This window comes from Lynx canadensis, chromosome A2 (assembly GCF_007474595.2).
Source record: "Lynx canadensis isolate LIC74 chromosome A2, mLynCan4.pri.v2, whole genome shotgun sequence".
NCBI lineage: Eukaryota > Metazoa > Chordata > Mammalia > Carnivora > Felidae > Lynx > Lynx canadensis.
Genome location: NC_044304.2, coordinates 97,308,111 through 97,331,425, shown reverse-complemented (window position 1 = coordinate 97,331,425; position 23,315 = coordinate 97,308,111). Strand labels below are relative to the sequence as shown.

The window sequence follows — 23,315 nt, the reverse complement described above, 5'->3', positions numbered from 1 at the left end:
AAAGGTCAGGATTCTAGGATTGCTCTACAAGAGTGAAACAGATAGAAGGATTGAGAGTATAGAATTATTGAACAATTATATTATACACCTGAAACTAACATAACACTGTTAATTATACTTGAATTAAAAAAAAAAGGATTTGATATATAAGCCTTCTGCAGGTCAGGCTGGGAAAATACTTTCTAACAGAAAACTAGGAATCTTGTACATGTTAAAATCTTAAGAAGCTCCCTCAGATAAGTATGCTAAAGGTACACATTCTTATATATAATTTTTAAAAACCACAATGTCCTATATACACACATCTACACCTATACCCTCACACCTATGTTACCCTTTGGCATCTGAAAATAAGAGTGAAGTGTGATAAGGATGTAAAATTTGGGGCTCCCTGGATGATCCGGTTTTTACAGTAGGGGACTGGGTCCCTTGAAAAGAAGTAGCTGCTAATAAAATTAGTACTTGCTTCAATTTATGCTCCCTGTCCATTCTTTTCCTCTGCACCAGAGGGCCTGAGGCCCTCACTGAAAAACTATTAAGTAAACAGAAGTGTGTAGAGAGTAGTGACTGGAAAGGAAGGCGATAAGGATTAGCAGTGCTTGCCTGTTATTGTATGTGTATCTACTCTTTCCCTTAGCTCTTCTTATATTGTTCTGTATTGGTGCATCATGAACGGTAACACCTCCCTTCCATTATGAGTAACAGAAATGATATCAAATGACATTATGAGTAACAGAAATGATATCAAATATGGTATCACTGGTAAGCACTATTACTGTCTACAGAAGTTGTGAAAATCCCACATGACTACAGCATAATGTTTAAAATTTCATTATCAATTACATTTTAAGAGTCTGTCACATGCTCAATTCTACTGACTATATAGAGGCTTAAAAGGAATAAAATAGTTCCTTGCACTGAAGAGAACTTAAGACCTAAGAGAAGATCCTCTAGAAATGATCCCTGCTCCTCTTTGCTGGACTACTCATTTATTAGGTCATGGCTTAGACACTACTTTCTCTAAGAACCCTGCTCAGATACCAAGATAGCTTGAGAAGAAACCCCACATGCTTCCAAAGCTTCCTGTATTTAACCATCGCCACACTATCACAATGTCCTATCATCACTGGCAACGGGAGGTATCCCTACAAAATGTCAATCTGCTTTGAGTTGCCCCTCGCCTCTGCCCACCTCTCAGTCGCTACCAAACACTTCTCCAGATACTGGCTGAATTCTAGCCTGAACAACTTTCTGTAAATTTCCTGAATGTCAATTTGCTCCCTTTCCATCACAGGGCCTGAGTTCTTGCTGTCCTTTGTCCTCCCATTCTCAACTTAATTTTCTAGGGAAATAATTTCTGACCCCAGACCATGCCTGCTACAACTCCAACTAGGTCATATCCCCTCACTATATTCTCTTGTAGCATCATATGCTACTCTTTATAATTATGTGGTGATTATATGATTACTATCTGTAATGGAAGAATGGAGGCTCTGGGAGGATAGGAACTATGTCTATAATACCCCCAGCATAATATTAGTGCATAGTTATATTTGTTAAATGCATACAAAATGTTAAATTAACGAATATTTACTGGTTCATATCTCTACTAGACCATAAATTCTATGAGGGCAGGAGCTGTATAAATATCTTAACACTAAACTTCTTACATGTAGCATGGTACTTAACACATTGATAGTTATGATTTAATAAAGAAATATGAGTAAATGAAGACAAAGCAAACATGAGGAGAGTTGACAAGTTCTGAATGCCTACTAAGTGACAAATATTGACAATTTCCATACATTTCACGTAACAACCCTTTAAAAGAAATTTTAAGGTTTCTGTACAGTAAAAGAAGGTAGGGGTTAGGATGATTAAATAATATACCTACATTTTATAGTTTGATCTCAAATCTCTCTGCTTCTAAAGACTGTGTTCTTATCAAGAATTAAGAAAAACATTTTTTTTTTTTCCTAAATCAGGATAATTACCTGCACCACAGATACAGATGGGTGGAGTTCATTGCACTCTGCTTTGTTTTTACAACTGCTAGCCCAGATGGAATAGGTCTAAAACAAAAAGAATATATATGGATCAGTTCCTGAAAATACTTATGACTCAATGAAGCAGCTTCCTCATAATCTACACACTTTTTGTTTTGTTTTGTTAATAACATTATGCTCCATTATGTATTTAAAAAGCCTTAGTGAAAGCTGCCCACAGGTTCGGTCATCACTTATTTTGGTATGTTCAACTGTTAAGTAAAAGAAAGCAGACAGAGAGGAGCACAGGTCTGTGCTCCTCTGGAAATAGTGATCATGAGGCAATGATCACTCTTCCTGTCAAACACCTCACATTTTATTTTTCCCCAAATTTATTACAATTTTACAAATTTCCATTTTCACTGAGTCCTCAGTTATTCTTCATATTTAACACATGCCATATATACACACACATATATACATTCTCTTAGCATTTATGTTCAATGAGAAGAAAATGGAGAAAAAGGATTTTAAAAGTAAGATTTATTAAAATAATTGATTGAATCCCTATCTCTTAATGTTAATATTCTGTACCATTTAGGGATTTTGGAAAACTAGAAGATTACACTTTGAAACTTACCAAGAAAGAAACTACTGAAATAAACAATAGAAAATTTGAAATTTTGTTTGAAAAAAAGAGGTTCACCCTTTCCTTCAGAAAGTACTTGACGCTTCTGTAAAGCCAGATAAATGAAAGCAAACAACATTCCATGAAAGACTACCTAAAAAATAAGAAGAGAAAATTTGTTTTAAACAGCTAGATTTCAGTACGTAGCAGAAATAGTTGGAAATAAGGAAATATATACAAAAGTAAGTAGGTTAAAAGCTTAAAGATTGAATGAAGTCTTAAACTTCAAGAAATGACATACAATCAAGGATTGTTAGAAACTATCCACAGCTCTTGCAACAATATGAGATAAGCTGGTTCATTTTGAGCAGTCTCAGCCACAAGTGAGAAATAAAGAGAAGTTCAAAATAATGATAAAAACACAAGAAACAAGTTTTGATGAGAATGTGGGAAAAAAAGGACCTCTTGTATACTTTGATGGGAATGTAAACTGGTACAGACACTGTGGAAAACAGTATGAAGTTTTCTCAAAAAATTAAAAGTAGAACTCCCTGTGATCCCATAATTCCACTGCTGGGTATTTATCCAGAGAATACAAAAGCACTAATTTGAAAAGATATATGCAGCCCTATGTTTACTGCAGTATTGTTTACAATAGCAAGATACGGGAATTGGCCCAAGTGCCCATTAATAGATGAATGGATAAAGAAGATGTGTGCATATATATATACACACACAATGGAATACTATTCCAGACATAAAAAGAATGAAATCTTTTTATGCAATAACATGGATCTAGAGGGTTTAATGCTAAGTGAAATAAGTCATTCAAAGAAAGACAATATCATATAATTTCATTCATATGTGGAATTTAAGAAACAAAACAAACCAACAAAGAAAAAAGGAGACAAACCAAGAAACAAACTCTTAACTACAGAGAACAAATGGTGGTCATCAGAGGGGAGGTCGGTGGGGTGATGGGTGAAATACGTGAAGGGGATTAATAGTACACTTATCATGATAAGCACTGAGTAATGTATAAAATTACTGAATCACTGTATTGTTCACCTTAAACCAATATAACACTATATGTCAACTATACTGGAAATTAAACTTTAAAAAAGAACAACAACAATAATAAACTATTTTGAAGACATATGGTAAAATTAAATGCTCAACCAAAATAAAACACATTTTATCTTGATACTCTCAATCAAATAAAACAACAATAATATCACCAATATCATGCTTTTAAGAAGGAACATATGCACACAAGAATGGGGAAAAAAAATGGTAGACCAGAAAGCACATAAAGCTTCCTTTTTTTTTTAAACAAAGGTTTAAAGTGAACTATCATAGTAGATTGCTCTAATGACTAGGTTGAGAATTTAGAAGTTGGTAGCAAGACTTTAGCAAAGCTTTTTATTTATATGTGGTTTTGAAGTGCAATGTAGTATACTGGAAAGTGCATAGGTATTGGAAACCAGAAATGGCACAAAATAGGCATTAAGAAAACATTTGTTGGGGCACTGGGTAGCTCAGTCAGTCAAGCATCTGACTTCGGCTCAGGTCATGATCTCGCAGTTCATGAGTTTGAGCCCCCTGTTGGGCTCTGTGCTGACAGCTCAGAGCCTGGAGCCTGCTTCAGATTCTGTGTCTCCCTCTCTCTGTGCCCCTCCCCTGCTTACACTCTCTCTCTCTCTCTCTCTCTCTCTCTCAAAATAAATAAACATTAAAAATATTTTTTTTAAATAGATAAAAAAAGAAAATCTTTGTTGAATGAAAAATAGGATGAGTGAAGTATGGAAGAAAAAAAGTGAAAGAGAGAAGAGAGGTAATTAATATTTATTCATTGTCCATTATTTTCCAAATGCTGTGCTCGATATTTCTTGGCCAACTGAATCTTTCCTTCAAGATTAAACTTACGGAATCACCCATGACACTGTTCTCTCTTCTTTACACACTTCTACCACAAAATCCATACTGTATATAACTTAGTACCTAAATATAAATAGTAACTTTGGGTTTTAAACTAGATTGTAAGGCTTAGAAGCCTGGTGGTTATGTCTTCTTTCTCTAATATATTCCTCATAAAACCAACATCTAGAGCATATACTAGGGTTCAATAAATATTGTGTTGAATGGCCGAAACACATATATGAGGGATCATTTTATTTTTTTAAGTTTATAGGGATCATTTATTTTTAAGTTTATTTAAGTAATCTCTACACCCAACATGGGGCTCAAACTCATGACACCAATATCAGGAGCCACAGGCTCCACTGACTGAGCCAGCCAGGCGCCCCTATAAAGGGTCATTTGTAAATCAAAATTATGTCTCAAAGAAAGGCCACTTTATAGACAACATTTTTACAGTATTTTCCTGCTCATATATATATATAAATATATATATATTATATACTATAAAGTATATATATATATACACACACATGCTTACCCTCTCTCCACTATAAAAAAATGGGAGGAGGGCTGCTTTAATTTACCAAGTCAACATACTTCCTTATACTAAAACTAAATAAAAATAATTATAATTTTCCAAATAATTCTTTTAAAGCGTTAATTTGAAATGGCAAAAGATCACAAGGTAAATACATACGTAACGGTCTAACCTCCATCTGAACCACCATTCATATACATTCCCTTTCAGTTCAAAACACTTGGACAATGGCCAAAGAGAAAAGATCTTCTCAAATGCACCCTGAGAAAAGGAATGCAGAACACAAATAAGATGGTATGAGTCAATACTTGTTTTCTAACTCTATTCTAAATTATAGTTTTCTATTAGGATTATAAAAAAGTCATTCACAATTTAAAAATTCTTTCATTTGACGTTCATTTGAAAATAAATTTATTTTACTAACGGCTAATAAAGATGACTTAAAACTTTTTTGTTAACTTACTTTCACTGCACATGAAAGGCTACTGAGACTGCAAAATTAAAACAAAAAGTAAGCTAGTAACTGGAAAATTCTTCCATTTAAGGTTTTTAATCTATTACATAAAGCAGCTAATATTTACTGATCAAAACATCAAAATACAAAAGACCTCAGCCATTATAATATCAATATCCTAAAGAATGATGGTTAAAGTTAAAATACAGTTTTTCCTTCTCTAAATGTCCTTAATAATCTATAATCAACCATCTGAATTAAAAGAATCCTCTGAATTAGTCACCTTACTTAATCAACCATACCCAAATGCCATTACCAGCCTTTGAAACAAAGTTTACAATTTTACTCTGGTCAAGTTAGTGAATGCACTCTCTTATTAATCTGACAAGCCTGGAAAATCTGGGAATGAAAGGGCAGAAGTCTTGGGTGCATTCCTGCACATTAATGAAGTCTTTCAAAGAAGAGAACAAAACCTCAATTCCCAGACTAAAGAAGGACGGCAAACTTTTTGAAGGAAATCTCCATTATTAGACCTACTGCCATAGCATAGAAAATGTAACATAACAATTTTTAAAAAGGCTATTAAAAACCAAAAAAGTGAAAACAGCATTGTATTTTAGGTAATGCTGAATCTTTATAAGAACTTTATTATTTTAATAAAATACAGCATCCTCCATTTAACCATTTAAGAATTTAAAATACCTATAACTTATTAAACAGAGGTCCTATCAAAATCTGCGCCTCAGAAAATAGAGGATTCTTACCAAGAGTTGCAATATAGAGTACTTATAGATCATAAATATTGATATGAAGTACAGAAATATAAATATCAAATAAAATATAGAAATATTTAGTATCTATTAGAAATACATGGTCCTATAGATCATATATGTATTTAGCACTTAACATATTATTTCCGATTAAAAATTTATTTATGTGATCAACAGAAAAGTTTTTAGTGAGCACCCATTTTGTGAAAGACACTGGGCTACACTGGGCCATGTACTTTTTTCTTTTGTACACTAATCCAAAGCTGGGGAAACCTTTATTGAACCTCTGGTTCACCTTCCCTTGTCTCCCTCAGATGCACCACAGAGTGTTTGGAATTTTAATGAATAAGTGTCAAGTAGCTGTTGCAGTTACCTGGCTATTTCTTCATATGTTTGCTATTGTTTCCTTATTATTTATAAATCTCCTGCAAAAAACCTTGCAGGTCAGGCAGAAATAAAAATGCTTTATTTCTAAGCATGAAAATAAGAATGAAAGCCTACAAAAACAAACTAATAAAAACCAGCTTTATAGGACCACTCTCTTTCCCTCTCTCTCTCTCTCTCTCTCTCTCTCTCTCTCTCTCACACACACACACACACACACACACACACACACATACACACGATGCTTATATGGCATTTGCACCTGACACAGCTAAGTACAAGACAGGGAATGTTGGAGATGGGAGCAACTACAGAATAAGTCACAACTACAGGCATTCAAATTAAAATATTTAGTTATAAAGATCATACTGCCCAAATAATACGTCTGTCTGATGGACTGACCAGCAGGTAGGAATTTGTCACCTTGCTAAAGTAGCTGAAAACATCTCAACCATCATAAGAGGGGGATAAAAGGGTAGAGGTAAGAAAATGACCAAAAATTTTATTAAATTAAACATATTGCATACATACAAACCCATTTGCTCCTGAGTTGGTTTTACTAACTGCCAAAATTTTAGTCTATGCAGTTATGGAAAAGTCAAGTAACACTTTGAAGCAATGAATAATGCACAAACCAAGCTGCAAATTCTGTCAAGAGAATTTTGATCTCCACTTAGAGTAGTGTCTTATAAGAGGCATTCAATAAACGTCTGATTGATCAAAGTCAAGTAAAATGGATTTTGAACAATTGCCAGAGGAAGAGCTTTAAATTGCTCTTACAACAAAAACAGTGGTAACAAAAGTAGATAGGTCTCAAAAGAACTACACTGAGTAGTCAACTACAGAGTGACACTTTTATTACAGTCATTAAAAAATGAAGCTAAAAAAAAGCTCTGACTCTTCTTACATACTTTGACTTGAACTTTAAAATAAAATAGAACAAAATATAAACTGAAAAGACTGTACAAACCTGAGAATATGCCAAAAAACATATACATAACAGCAAGAAGGCTAGTTTCAACAGTAAGCCAAAATGCCAGAAACAATTTCCTAAGAGAGAAAACATTTAATTTACTAAAAAGTATAAATTTACATAAAAAACATATTAAATAGTCTCTGTTTAATGTATTAATACTCTGCACAGTCCTTACAATAATCAAAGGCTGCCTATAGGATACATAAAATATATGTAAGTGGTATAAACTGTAAGAAGGGCAAAAAGGAAAAGACGGACCGTCCTCACTAGGAATGAGGCCACAACCCACACCTGACACCTTACATATCTCCTGTTCATCCACGATAAATATATCTGAAAATATCTCCTGGATTCAATTATACCCATTTACTATTCAAAGTTACAACAAAATTTAGAAAAATATGTCAATATGTTCAATGTAATTCTAACAAACATTCCTGTTGAATATAGCTTAGGTAACACTGCTTAAACATTAAAGTTTCAAGGAAAGAGCTTAAGAACTCCCTAATGGACTAAGGTTTAACCTTAAAATGTATTTTAAAGTATGCATATTTTAAGTTACGTGTTCATAGTTTATATATATTGATTTAATTTAATATGTTAGGCTTGTGTCGAGGGATTAAGGTACAAAGGCTATTCAACGACATTAATGGACTTGATTAAAGGCTGGAACTCAACTCTTTCCTGAAAAAGTTATTTGACATTATAATGGAAGTCAGTGGAAGATATTTTTGATATATAATATTTGATTGAAAGAGTTAAGTTAAAAATTACTAAAAACAACAATTTTTAATTTTTCCAAAAAAGGGAAGCTTTTATTTCAATGATATGATCTTCAGGGGGAAAAAGCATGAAGAGAAATGAATGTGGCCTCACTTTGAATATGACCAGTAACTGGCTATGTGGAGTTTGAAGGTGACGACCTTCTGGACGCTCAGGTTTCTTTATATGCACAACAGGCTGACAGTAAGTGTGTAAAGAGTTGTCTAGAGGGTAAATTATATTAGTGCCCTTTAGACCTGGCTGACATAAAAAGCCTTTTTGTAAGTGAATGTTTATCCAAAAATATCAATACATGTAAAATATATAAAGCAGAGCTGCCAAAGACGAGAGAAGGCTATAAGGGCCTGGAGCCCCATTGGATTGCTCTCCTCTCCTCCAGTGGTCTTCACTCGGGCTCTGTACAGGACAGTCTGACAAATGCTGCATCAGCTGATGTGTAAAACGACTTTGAAAAATTTAGATTAAAAAAAACACATACATACAATAGACATGCAAACTATTAATCTGCACTGTTATATTACTTGAATTATTTAGCTGTACCATTTTGGAAACATAGTTTAAGAACAAAGTTTCAAATATCAAAACTACACATAAATTTAAACTATGTCTCAATAAAAAATAGCCTTTAACAATGAGAAATAAATTTTGTACATGAAAAGTATATATTTATTAACAGTAAGAGAGTATATTTACCGTTTGCTTTTTTTTGGATTATTTGTGGCCATAGTGCTAAAGTAACATATATGACCATGAACCATACAGTGACCAAGGGGACAAAGTAATAGAATTGATAAGGCCGATCCATTACTATACATAACACCACTACCAGGAAATTGAGACGAAATAAGACCTATTAAAAAGGAGAAGAAAATGGTTTTCATTCCAGGTATGCAGGAAGAGCAAAGACAGATTCTCTCTGACAGAGTACAAACGTTTATTTAAGACCAAAGTAATAACTGCAAGTATATTTTACTAATCCTTAAAATTACATTTGTTCTACAATCACTGTGAAGAGTTGAATATAAAATATTTATGCATCATTATATTAACTAAATCCAAGTAAAACACCAACCTGAGCTGTCCTCTGGCTGCAACTGTCATCTTGCTAAATGTAGGGAGAGAATCATAAGTCTCCTTCCTAAGGCTATGGTTTATAAGCAGAGATTAGATTACCTCAACAAAAGGGTGTCCATTTCATCTGTTTGATGTTGATTTACCACATTTAGGATTAAGTTGAGAGTTGTCATAGATACAAAATAATATTACTCAAATGAAAAAGTGACTTTGGGACCTCTGTTAACAGTCATGTCAGACAGTGTAATGTCACTCAAAGAACACAGAGTTTAAGCAGATTGATATTAGAGTTGTACCACTTACTATCTGACCATAGGCAAATTATTTAACCTCTCTGAGCCTCAGTGTCCTTTCTGTAAACATGAAGATCACAACTCAGGGTTGTAATGAGGGATAAATAATGTTCAGGAAGTGTCCATCACAAGGTGGAAACTTAGTAAATATTAATCCTCTTCTTAAAGAAAACATAGCGTATTATAATAATTCCAGGTAACTGTACATTTCTATAAAACTGAAGTGAATTAGCAGTGTCGTCCCTTGAGTACCGGTCCTTTTATTAGACATTCACTTAAATTACATTTTCCCTTCCCTCAGTAATAAAATATTTATCTCGAATTATTAACCACAGAACACAGAAATAACATAACTTTAAAGTGCATGTCATATTCAAATTATTTGTGGCCTTATAATGACCATATTCATATTTTCATGTCAAAATGAAAGAAGAAGAACTGAAATCATCCCTACCTGACAGACTCTATGAATTCCAAAGTCTCCTTTGATCCAAAAGTATGAGAAATGCCCATACCCTGTCTGAAATAGGTATGCAGCAACCAGAACCCGGATGTGCATGTACACAGGCAAAAACTGTTGACAAAAAATAAATAGGTAAAATATGTTGGCACTAACTATACTTTGAAACATCATAACCAGTATATTTAATCAAGGCAATGGATCATCATTACCAGTTGGTATAAGCTCAATAAAAACATTTATGTTCAAAAGTTAGGCAACACAGAGCAAGCATTAAAAAAATGTAGACTTCAGAATCAGACCCGATTCAAATTCTGGTTCTGCCCCTTACCAGCTATAGGACTTTAAGTCCGAGTTTTCTAAAATGCAGAATAACAAGGTTCTTATGAGGAATGCAGGAGTTAATAAATGTGAAACACTTTGTGTATTTCCTCCACTTAGAATTAAATATAAGATATCCATAGTTATTAATCATCAGATATGCTGAATATGAGATAACTCTGGATTTCACATTTTCCCAGTGAGAAGATAAAAAAAAACAAAAAACAAAGTGCCACATTTTTGGCCCCCTTAAAAACATGGACTTTAGATTTGTAAATTGTTGTGTAACTACTTATTTAATTATTTAGCAAAAAATGTATATTAAAATATATGCAAACATAATTTAGAAATATTATTTCCCTCCCATTCTTTTTTTTTCAATATATGAAGTTTATTGTCAAATTGGTTTCCATACAACACCCAGTCATCCCAAAAGGTGCCCTCCTCAATACCCATCACCCACCCTCCCCTCCCTCCCACCCCCATCAACCCTCAGTTTGTTCTCAGTTTCTAAGAGTCTCTTATGCTTTGGCTCTCTTCCACTCTAACCTCTTTTTTTTTTTTTTTCCCTTCCCCTCCCCCATGGGTTTCTGTTAAGTTTCTCAGGATCCACATAAGAGTGAAACCATATGGTATCTGTCTTTCTCTGTATGGCTTATTTCACTTAGCATAACACTCTCCAGTTCCATCCACGTTGCTACAAAGGGCCATATTTCATTCTTTCTCATTGCCACGTAGTACTCCATTGTGTATATAAACCACAATTTCTTTATCCATTCATCAGTTGATGGACATGTAGGCTCTTTCCATAGTTTGGCTATTGTTGAGAGTGCTGCTATAAACATTGGGGTACAAGTGCCCCTATGCATCAGTACTCCTGTATCCCTTGGATAAATTCCTAGCAGTGCTATTGCTGGGTCATAGGGTAGGTCTATTATTAATTTTTTGAGAAACTCCACACTGTTTTCCAGAGTGGCTGCACCAGTTTGCATTCCCACCAACAGTGCAAGAAGGTTGCCGTTTCTCCACCTCCTCTCCAGCATCTATAGTCTCCTGATTTGTTCATTTTGGCCACTCTGACTGGAGTGAGGTGATATCTGAGTGTGGTTTTGATTTGTACTTCCCTGATGAGGAGCGACGCTGAGCATCTTTTCATGTGCCTGTTGGCCATCCGGACGTCTTCTTTAGAGAAGTGTCTATTCATGTTTTCTGCCCATTTCTTCACTGGGTTATTTGTTTTTCAGGTGTGGAGTTTGGTGAGCTCTTTATAAATTTTGGATACTGGCCCTTTGTCCGATATGTCATTTGCAAATATCTTTTCCCATTCCGTTGGTTGCCTTTTAGTTTTGTTGGTTGTTTCCTTTGCTGTGCAGAAGATTTTTATCTTCATAATCCCTCCCATTCTTAATTTTTTAAGTTTATTTATTTATTTTGAGAGAGAGGAGAAGAGAAGAATGAACGAACGAACCAGCAGGGGAGGGGCAGAGAGACAGAGGGAGAGAGAGAATCCCAGATAGTCTCCACTGTCAATGCAGAGCCTGATGTGAGGGCTCCATCTCACGAACCGTGAGATCATGATTTGAGCCAAGATAATTTAAACTATGAGATGAAACTATCAGACACTTAACCGACTGAGTCACCTAAGTGCTCCCAACTCTTAATTTCTAAAACAATTTTATTTTACTCTCCTACATCAATGTTACCTCATGACCAAGATGCTTAGAATAACTTCCCATGGTTTTTCAGAGCATCCTATCTTCACTTCTTTTTTTAACATTTATTTATTTTTGAGACAGAGAGAGAGAGAGAGAGAGAGATCATGAACAGGGGAGGGTCAGAGAGAGAGGGAGACACAGAATCTGAAACAGGCTCTAGGCTCTGAGCTGTCAGCACAGAGCCCAACGTGGGGCTCGAACTCACGGACCGTGAGACCATGACCTGAGCCAAAGTCAGATGCTTAACTGACTGAGCCACCCAGGCACCCCTCCTATCTTCACTTCTAAATTAAATGAAATGTAACACATTTCTGATCTATATTTTATGGGAATCACTGGAAATATCTCATTTATAACTCCTAATTCTCATAACCCTATAATGCTGTCATTCATCCTGTCTATCAGCCACCACTCTTTTACGTGTATGATCATGATCTCCACAACACAACTAGTGCACTGGTTTTGAAATAATCTTTTCTTAAATTTATTTTTTAATTCATTTTTGAGAGAGACAGAGATAGCGTGGGTGGGGGAGAGGCAGAGAGAGAGAGAGAGAGAGAGAGAGAGAGAGAGAGAGAGAGAGAATGAATCCCAAGCAAGCTTCGCACTGTCAGTGCAGAGCCCGATGCGGGGCTTGAATTCATGGAACCACGAGATCATGGCCTGCGCTGAAACCAAGAGTCAGATGCTTAACTGACTGAGACACCCAGGCACCCCTTGAAATGATCTTTAAAAGGCTTGTTCAGTGACATCCAACCCTTGCAATTATAAGATTATTCTTTTAGGGATAATTACTAAATCTATGTAAACATTTTTTGGCTCCTATTTTATAGATGCATCTGATCACTCTGTGATTATCCAGCATTGACAAACTTATGGCCACTTCAGGTTAATGTATGTTTTCCAAGTGATACCTTATAGGAAAAAATAAAATAAGTAGACATCTTAAATGGATTTTATGAGTCCTTCAACGTATGCATCTTTTGTATATATCCTTGAATGCACCCTTGAGCACATCTTTTTCTTTTCTGAGAAGGCAAAAAGCCCTGAATTTATAATAGGTCATAAACTCTTCAATACCCCTTCTACTCTAGCCAAACTGTTAGGCTTCTCTGTCTCCTAGAGTAATTCTTGTGCCTCCCTGTCACCTTTCCTTTGTTTATCTGTTTATTCTACCCTGGAATATTCTTCTTGTGACCATATTTTGCTTATTCAAATCTTATTCTTCTTTAGAGCCCTGTTCAAAAATTTCCTATCTTTACTCTCAGATGAAAGTCATTTTTCCTTCCTCAGAGTTCTTACAGCACTGACATCTATATATCAAACAGGGTTTTTATTTATTGCCCTTCATCATTAGTTCTTTTTAAATGTCTTATCGTTAAATCAGAAATTTTAGATGAAGGTGTAAGCTACTAGAATCACAGTGATGAAGGTAGGAAATGTCGTATTAAAATAACCTCAGGATTTATCTAAGCCTGTTACCTCATTCTTGAAAGCACTCTAAAATATTCCCTTCAAGTATCTGAACACTTTGAACAGCAGAATATGTACAAATTCCCAAGGCAATCCATTCATTTTCAGATGGCCATTTACTACCATAAAGTTCCTTTTCAAGAAAAGTTGAAATCTAACTCTATGTAAAAGCTACCAACTTCAGTCTTCTAGGGCAATGCTATGCAATAGAAATAAAATGCAAGTCACATAGTACACTTTTAATATGGCTACCAGAATATTTAAAAAGCTCAAAGAATCAAGTGAAACTAATTTTAATAAATATAATGTATTTAATTGAATATATACAAAATACTTTCATTCTAACATGTAATGAGCATGTAATAAGATATTTTATATGTTTTAGGCTAAATTTTTGAACTTCGTATGCATTTATCACAATTAATCATACTTAACTGGTATGTATTTCACATTCACAGCACATCTCAATTCCAACTAGCTATATTTCAAGTGCTCAACAGCCACATGTGTCTAGCGGCTTCCATAATGGAGAGTCTAGCCTTAGAGCCTTTTGCATACACTGATTCTTATATCTGATTGTTCTACAAGTATCTGAAAATAGTTGTCAAACCTAGGCTAACTATTCCCAATCACTTTAATCACTGTCCACAAACATGCTTTGAAATCCCCTCAAGACTGGGGCTGGGCCTACAAACTTCGGACTTGGTTATTACATTTAAAAAGTAAATACTATTCATTTAAACAAACACTATCACAGCAATCTGCCAAGTACTTGCCAATGTTGGATTATTGAAAATTTCATGTAATACTTCTCCCAAGTTTTTATTTTAATGCATGTTAAGCCAACAAAAAAGTTGTAAGAATAATACAATGGATATCCATATACCATGCTGACCCATTTTAAAGAGTGCTGCAGACTACATCGTTCCTAAATATATTAGCAAGTATCTTCTAAGAAGATAAAATAGTTTCTTACATAATCATATATCATTTTAATAACCCAAGATTTAGTATTACTATAACAGTATCTATTGTAAAATTTACATTCAAATATCCCTGACTGTGCCAGTAACATCCTCTATGGTTTAAAAACAAATTTTTTTAGGAATCTTGGATCAAGTATCATACAGTGCACTTAGTTGTCGTTTCTCTTCTGTCTCCTGTAATCCAAATTATTTTTCTTTTTATCTTTCATGAGTCAAGTACTACAACAAAATTTTAATATTAAATATGTTTGGAATTTTAACTGCATTACAATTAATAGCTAGGCTGGCTTCAGATTCTGTTCTTTTTCTAGTCCCACAAATTTTCCCTCAAGATCTTTTATTCAGATCCTTTCATGAAAGTTACTTACGAACTCCCAAAGGAAAAAAAACCCACAGTGGAACACAAAATCATCTACTGTATAGACCTAACTCGCTGTACTCTCCATATTAAATTCACAGTGTTTTATCCCTATTTCCTATAAATTATGTTTAAAAGAATGTTTATACCAACAATTGCAATCTGCTAGACCATCTGGATTATTTTAAGAATTCTCTGTATTTTTTTATGGTTTCTATTTTAGTATAAAAACATGGCACAACTAAAGTTTGACATATTTTAACATATTTTACTCAAAATAAAAAACATTAAGATTATGTAATTAAAATAACCATGGCAGTTAAAAAAGGTTTTTAATGAGGGTAATCCCTCAAATATCCAAGAATCAGGTCCCAAAATATGTTCTAACCCATGCTAATTATGCTTTGCTAATGTAGACACAGGTAATTTTTAACCACAAAATCCTATTATATAAAAGAACAGGAATATGTTAATTAATCATAACAAATGGTCTGTTAATGAAAAGTATGTCCTTTCAGAACAGAGATTTTTAAAAACTGTAATTTAGGATATATTGGGATGTAGTCTAAGATATATTAGAATTAGAATGCTAGCTTGGCAAATGATTATAACAGAATGCCAAATTACCTTCATCCTTTTATGATCCAAATTCTTTCTGGAATCACTGAATTGAGGAACTTAATCTGCCATTAATTCTTTCTATCTGATTTTTTTAAAATAGGAGTATCACCCTTTAATATGTCAGCAATAAATTATGTCTCTAAGTGGCATTTTCTTAAAACAAAAGACTTTTTTCCTTCTCAAATTAATCTAATCTTTATTCATATGTCAGGGGTATTTCTAGGATTCAATATTCATCTCTACTGACTTTTTAGAGAATCTGACAAATCTATCCTCCAAATTCTGAGCTGGGCTTACAAACAGTCTTACTATCCTCATCCCCCCTTGCCTCGGATTTCTTTTACTGTCTTCAATCTTCTGTACCAACTTGAACTCAATAGGTCCCCTTCAGTTGCAGCGCGACAGGAATTTCACTGCTGCCACAAATATACACATCATAGCCATACAATTTCAGTAAAAATTATACTTCATTCCTTTATCTTCTGCCCTTCAAACAAACCATCCATAAAATCATGGACAATTTTTGAAAATAACAAAAAGATTCAATGAAGAATAATATTATTTCCAAATTGTTGGAGATATCTGAAGAAAACCTCAGTATTATTTGTTTTCTTAACTGCTACTTTGGAAATTTCAAAATACTTCTGTCTGGACAAAATTCTTATCTCAATTTATCTCAATTTATCACCAATTCAAATACTATTTACAGATGTGTGCTTTGTGTAAACAAAACAATAAAAAACAGTTCAGTAGTTCCATAATTGTTTTAAAGCATATTTTATAGAAATCGGTTTGTACCTTCACTATAAAACTTGCGTGAAAAGTAGTTATTAGATGTAGGTTCGCCCTCCAAGGTCTGCTTTAATTGCAACATAGCTGGAATGTTACAACTTGGAATACGTTTTTTTGTTTTTGTTTTTTTTTTTACTCCTGTCAAATCCAGGGTGTCCTGAGACCATGAGAATCCTATCTTTTAAGAAGGAAAAAATGATTTTGTCCAGGTACAGCACATCAATGGTACAATGGTAGTCCATTAGTACCTGAGTTCTTTGAATAATGGAGGAAAAGAGTTCTAAGGTTTTTAAACTCTGTAAGTGTAACAATATAAAATACAAGTAAGGGTAGAATATAAATATAGTCATCTAATTTGATTTCTTTTGATAGTAACTTGTCTATTTGAAATCTTTTGCAATTAAGTGTCATCTACATTGTTTCCTCCTAAGTTTAAATTAGCTGTCCAACAGGGTGGCATGAATTAATACCCTTAGGTTATCAGCTGTTTCTACTCAATTAAAATTAAGGCCAGGTATTACTAATACATTATTGCCTTAAGACTATACATTCTCAAAGAGTCAGGTGGTAGGAGAAGAATGGGAAGGCATAAAGGTTGGGTAGAAAATAAAATGGGTCTCTAAACGGTCAAGAATATAAAACACAAAAGAGGTGGTGCCCTTAAAGAAACATTAAAATGCCACTGTTTCCTATATTTTCTGAATTTAAATTCAAAATACTTACTGTACTTGCTCCAGAGATATGATAAATCAGAATCACAAGTTGCATCCAGCCTTTCCATTCATCCGTTTGTTCTCTATTTAACACTTTAGTCTGTGGAAAAGAACCAGTCTGTTTTACAATTCATTATGAAGGTATTATTAAGTAAATTTTTCTTATAGGACATAAAGCTAATGCTTCTGTTAAAAGAACTTTGGAGAAAAACAAACAATTAAAGATTGTCATTTTATTTGATAAGAGATATAATGAAACTATTTCAATATAATATGAATTGGAGAATTAATATAAACTAAAGGAGATTTTATATATTTAAGTTGCTACTCATGGTTTTATATGAAGATTACATTTAAAGTTTGACAGATGTGTTTGTTAGTCTAAAAAATGGCATTGTATAATTTTCTTTAAAAAAATCTTAGGAGTTTCAGCCAGAAAAGATCTTACAGTTCTCTTATATTTTACTGTGAAAAAATGGTCCATTATTATAGTTTATTTTCCTAAGGAGATGAAAAAAATGATTAGTCATCCTCATATGAAAGTTACTTCTTACAAGAGAGTTTATTAATTCAAATAAATCATGCCTTAAAAAGAAGTTACGCTAATATTCTGAGCAATTACAACAATTTGAAAACAGGAAATTCAGACTATTATAAGCAGTGCCCACATTATTACATAAATTCTAATTTGTGTGTATACATGTCTGTATAGCTATATAAATATAAAATGTTTGTGCATATAGGCATTTGTTAATTATATTTTTTAGTTACTTTTTAAAAACTTTACATAAGATAATAGTATCTCATGTTTGTAGACCATTATAAAATTGGGAACACCTCCACTTTCCCTATCCCCAAACAGGCAAAATAACACTAAGTCATGACATCTTTTTCACAGATCCTTATTCACCAATTTTTTCAACAATCTTTAAGTGACTCTGAATTTCTTCCAAACTGTTTCAAAAAAAGCAACTGTTAAGAGTCCACCAGGCAAAGTACAACCACAATATCCTTTTGTCCTCTTCTATATATGTGTTTGAATATTCTGGCATGATACATGATTATTATTTCTTTAATCTAGAGTTTACAATGAGATGAAAGAGTTAACATGAGCTAAAAAGAAAATGACTCTTACCTCCTTAGTATTTTCATTGTAAAATACTCCCAAAACCAAGATGTAGATAATTGGAATAAAGAAAGTTGAATGTGTATAAAATTTGTTTTCCTTCATAAATAGATTTGCACGGTCACACATATAGAAATAAGCCATTATCAGGCCAAGTTTGCAGAAAGACTGTAAAAGTACTTCTAAAGGAGACACAGAGGTATTGATAATATTTTTCTTTTCCTCTCCACTTTCCAAATCAGTACATGGCTTATTCTTCCGATGAGTGTTACGATGAATTATATAAAAAATTAAATATCCAATAATAGATAAAGTAAAAAAACAAGCAGCTAGCTTCTGTATGAGGGTAAGAGGAGGCCGAGGTTGACAACAGGAACCATCTACAGGCTTCAAAATCTTATTGCAATACACGTTCATAAGAATCATTGCACTCTGTGAACAAATCAAGTTATTTGGTTATTATCTTGTCAGTAATGTATCTTGCATTAGATTTTCTCTTGTGAATATTACTGACTTTTCAGCACCGAAACTAAAATGCCTTTGTACTTTTTGCTACCATTTCCCAAACACTCATGCAAATAATGGTATTCCTTAATCTGTAATAGCCAGTTCAGGATTTTTCAAACTTCTTGGACTATGATCCATAATGAAACATTCATTTTATAATGTGACCCAGAACACATCCACAGGAAACAATATCTATCCTTACTATCTAGAATGCACTCTGACATTTTTCTATTCTATTCTTAAAAAAAATAAAACACTGATTTCATGGCTATTGGGCCATGACCTTTGGTAAAACAAATACTGACAGATGTCAAAGCCCAAAGAATTTTAGTTAGCAGACTCGCAGGATACTTAAGATAGAGTGCCAGTCTTTAGATGTAAAAAAAGATGTAAAATTACTGCCACCGAAAAATCATTAATTCTTAGCTAACAATATTTGTAATATGCTTTTCATTTGGTTTATCATTTATGCGCACTTAGAATTATAAAGTTTTAAGATTTCTAATGTTAAATAAAATGTGGAATCTTCAACATGGTTTCATTATAGCACAAATCTCCTAGATAAGCTGCCAAGATTCTGCCTAGTTGAAAGTTCAATCAAGTCTAGTTCTATAAAAATTTTATAGTTTAGGCAATTTTGGAACTCTAAGATGATTATATTTTTTAAGCCTAAACGTTCAAAATACTCAACTATTTAGACAATCTCATACTTTTAGCCCTGCAACTTCAGGAAGTTCTGTACCTGGCAATCTTGAAGATACTAGCTTACAAACTCCAACCCAAGGTTCTTAACCAGTTCCAGGGGGTCCACAAAGCCCCTTAAAGTATATGGAGAACCATGTGTGTGTATATGCATATACACACACAAACACGCATTTCTGCAAGACTGGAACAGAATTATTCCTTTTTACAGAATACTCAAAGGGGTTATGTGATTCTCGAGAAGATTAAGAATCACTCCTTTATAAGAAAACAATAACTAAATAATATCTGCTGTACTGTATGTGACAATTTATAACCATGCAGTTCTCTTTCTTATTTAACCTATTTCCATCTGTCTGGATTTGTTCAGTAACTACTATGTAGCCCGTATAAAACTTAGGGTAAAATAACGATAAGAGAATAATAAAAATTATGCTACATGTTTTAAAAAGGTGCTCTTCACAGAAGCTTGATCTTACACATTTAAGGTTTTTAAGGCAAAGAGAACATAATACAGTAGTTTTTAAACAGGAGTGTGGTGAGAACTTATAAGCTTAGGAGACAAGGTATATTAAGAGTGAGGAGCACTCAATAAATGAAGATTCATTTCCTCCCTCCCATAACTTCTTTCCTTCTTTTACTTAAAATTCTCACTTGTATAAAAGCAAAATTAGTTCTACGTGCATGTTTAGATAGAATAACTACAAGTAATTAAGACTATAATAAGTTGTTTGTTACCATATTATAGTGACTTATAGCTAAAACTAATAAGATATTGTAGTTTCTATCTCCTGATAGATACAAGAATCCTTACAGTTTCTCTGCTTGATTCAGGAAGATGTAAGCCATCCAAAGACTCTGTGATGGTTTCTTGAGCAATTAATTTAGAAACACTGAACATCTTAACATTTGATTTAGAATTTCTGGTGCTACTATTCAAAATGCTGACTGCAGCTTCATTGTAGGCATCTATCTTCTCATTAGTGATCATTTTCCTATTTTCACTTAATAGATCTTCATAAACAGGATCTGTACACAAAACACATATTTTTAAAAACACGTTTAAAAAATCCCTACTGATAGAATTAGTGATCATGCAAGTTCACTGATTGTACTTCATATTCTGTTGTGAAAGTTCAGATACTTTGAATCAATCGATATCTCTTTTAAATCTAAAGAACTTTTGGGGCGCCTGGGTGGCTCAGTCGGTTGAGCGTCCGACTTCAGCTCAGGTCACGATCTCACGGTTCGTGAGTTCGAGCCCTGCGTCGGGCTCTGGGCTGATGGCTCAGAGCCTGGAGCCTGCTTCCGATTCTGTGTCTCCCTCTCTCTCTGCCCCTCCCCCATTCATGCTCTGTCTCTCTCTGTCTCAAAAATAAATAAACATTAAAAAAAAAATTAAATCTAAAGAACTTTTATCCCTCTCTTATCTTAGTACACAGCTTTCAGGAAATATTTTTATGTTCTAGCATATCTTAGGAGTTTAAAATTTGGGGATACTGAGTACCACTGGGCAATGGGAATTGAAAACTAGACCGGGGAATGGGGTGCCTGGGTGGCTCAATTGGCTGAATGTTCAGCTCTTGATTTCAGCTCAGGTCATGATTTCATGGATCCCTGAGATCAAGCTCTGGGTCAGGCTCCACATCAGGTTCCGCGCTCACAGCATGGAGCCTGCTTAGGATTCTCTCTCCCTCTCTCTCTGCCCCTCCCCTGGTCGCATGCTCTCTCTCTCTCTCAAAATAAATCAACAAACATTTAAAAAAATAAATAAAACTGGAATGGGGAAGACTGCCTAATTAAGAGTAACAGTCAATCTTTTTTTTTCCTGCCACTGCTTTGCTTATACAATTGGAAGGTAATATTATTGAGGATCAAAGTCCCTTATCACTTACCATAAATAATTTTTTTCTCATTTTAGTAAAAGAAAGGTTAACAATGAGTTTGTAAATAATATAGATTGCAGAATAGATTATCACTACTCTTGCTGTTCCGTTTAACTTGACATTCAATTTGGAAATAATTGTAAGAGTTTCTGACAAGCCAGTTGAATTGCTAAAATATCCAAGGCAATTTCATATAGTGCTAGACATTAAATAATGGACATTCAATAAACTCCTGAAATGACTTGATCTAATGTCAACTTTCTCTTAAAGAATTTCATTACCAAGTATAAACTAGATGGTATGAATTTAAATACATTCTGTCAATTCCAGAATTTATTTGCTTCCAATGACTCTAATATTATGAAACAGACTTAATAATTTTTTTCTGTATTTCCCAATCACCATAAATATACTTTGTAAGAAATAAAAATCAGGGGTAAATATCTCATTTATCTTTGAGAACTTATTCTTTTTGTTATATGCTGCAGCCATTTTGTATGCTGAGGCTCCTTGAAGGATATTTTTGTTTATTTATTATTTATTTTCACTTATTATATTTATTAGTTTATCTCTTCCTTAAGTTCAAAAAAGGAAAGCAAATAACTCAAATTTATTCTAATTTTGCAAACCTTATTTCAAGATTTATCCTTATAAAGGAGTAATTCTGCTTCTTGAAACAGGAGACAATAAAAAACCCATGCTTCAAAATATATACACAATGACATTTGTTCATTACTCATTTGTTCATTCCTTACCTTGTAAGACCCAATAAACATCACTAGTCTTTGCCAGTTTTTCTAAAAGTGGTGCTATGGAGGTAATGTTCATTTTATATTGGGAAAGAGCTTCGTTGCTACCATTGTGAATCTTGATAGACCACTAAGAAATAAAAAATAAGCATTAATTCAGCATTTACCACAGAAAAATTATAACTTGCTCTATTGTAACGAAAGTTATTATTTTAAGATAATCTCCACTTTTATTCAACATTAGAATAAAATTTCGTCAAATTATTTCATGAAATCTATGAAGGCAATTAAAAAAAGCTGATATAACATTAGACACTCAATGTATGACATTCAAGAAGAATGTAATTTTATAAATAAAATAATATTGACATTTAACACCAAGTTTACTAAATTTATTCAAATTGTTTCATTAAAATAAATCAGCCTCATTAATTATAATAGAAATAGTAATTGAAATATAGGTACAATCAAGAATTCTATTTAACATAAGTTAACTTTTCCTCAGCGTGTCCTTAAGAATGAAACAAAAATCCGTATGCAAGAATACGCATAATAACTTACTGTGGCAGCTCCTGCTACAATCACATGGGGCTTTGCAACAGAATCCTAAAGAAAGAAAAATCTTTATAAGAGTGTTCTATCCAGTTATGGGAATTAATATAAGTAACATCACTTACTTTTTGCCTTAAATTTAAAGTTCTTTCTTCTAAATGCATTTTAATTTTCTGAGTTCCTTATTGGATTCTCATTATAACAAGATGGCACATCCAATGCCTAAAACCTTACATGGTTATGTAGTTATACAGAATAGCATGAAGCTTGTATGTTTAATTTTTTGGTGTTCTTAAAAAAAAAGCCCAAAACATATCACTGAAATTTAATATGGCCTAATATTATTCTGAATTTGGAGTAAACTGTTTAGAGGAAAGCTCTAGTATATTATGTCAGCCAATTAAAAAATATTAATGAAGACTAGAGGGTACATAGAAAAATGTTAAATAAAATGCAAGAAATGTAATCTTTGGAAAAGCTAAATCCGACATGTATAACGGCTAATTATCATAGACCACAATGTGCAAAGAAACAAGGAGAAATTTGGTA

General features: G+C 33.5%; 1 protein-coding gene across 1 annotated transcript in view; it reads right to left on the bottom strand.

Moving 5' to 3' along the window:
* Positions 1-23,315, bottom strand: part of CASD1 (CAS1 domain containing 1) — a 52,213-nt gene that overhangs the window by 5,482 nt on the left and 23,416 nt on the right. The window contains 12 exon segments of the mRNA XM_030307967.1: positions 1,995-2,072; positions 2,626-2,679; positions 2,681-2,767; positions 5,231-5,332; positions 7,650-7,729; positions 9,132-9,288; positions 10,260-10,379; positions 17,255-17,344; positions 18,380-18,802; positions 20,394-20,608; positions 22,221-22,344; positions 22,776-22,820. Coding sequence (XP_030163827.1) covers positions 1,995-2,072; positions 2,626-2,679; positions 2,681-2,767; positions 5,231-5,332; positions 7,650-7,729; positions 9,132-9,288; positions 10,260-10,379; positions 17,255-17,344; positions 18,380-18,802; positions 20,394-20,608; positions 22,221-22,344; positions 22,776-22,820 — 1,575 coding nt within the window.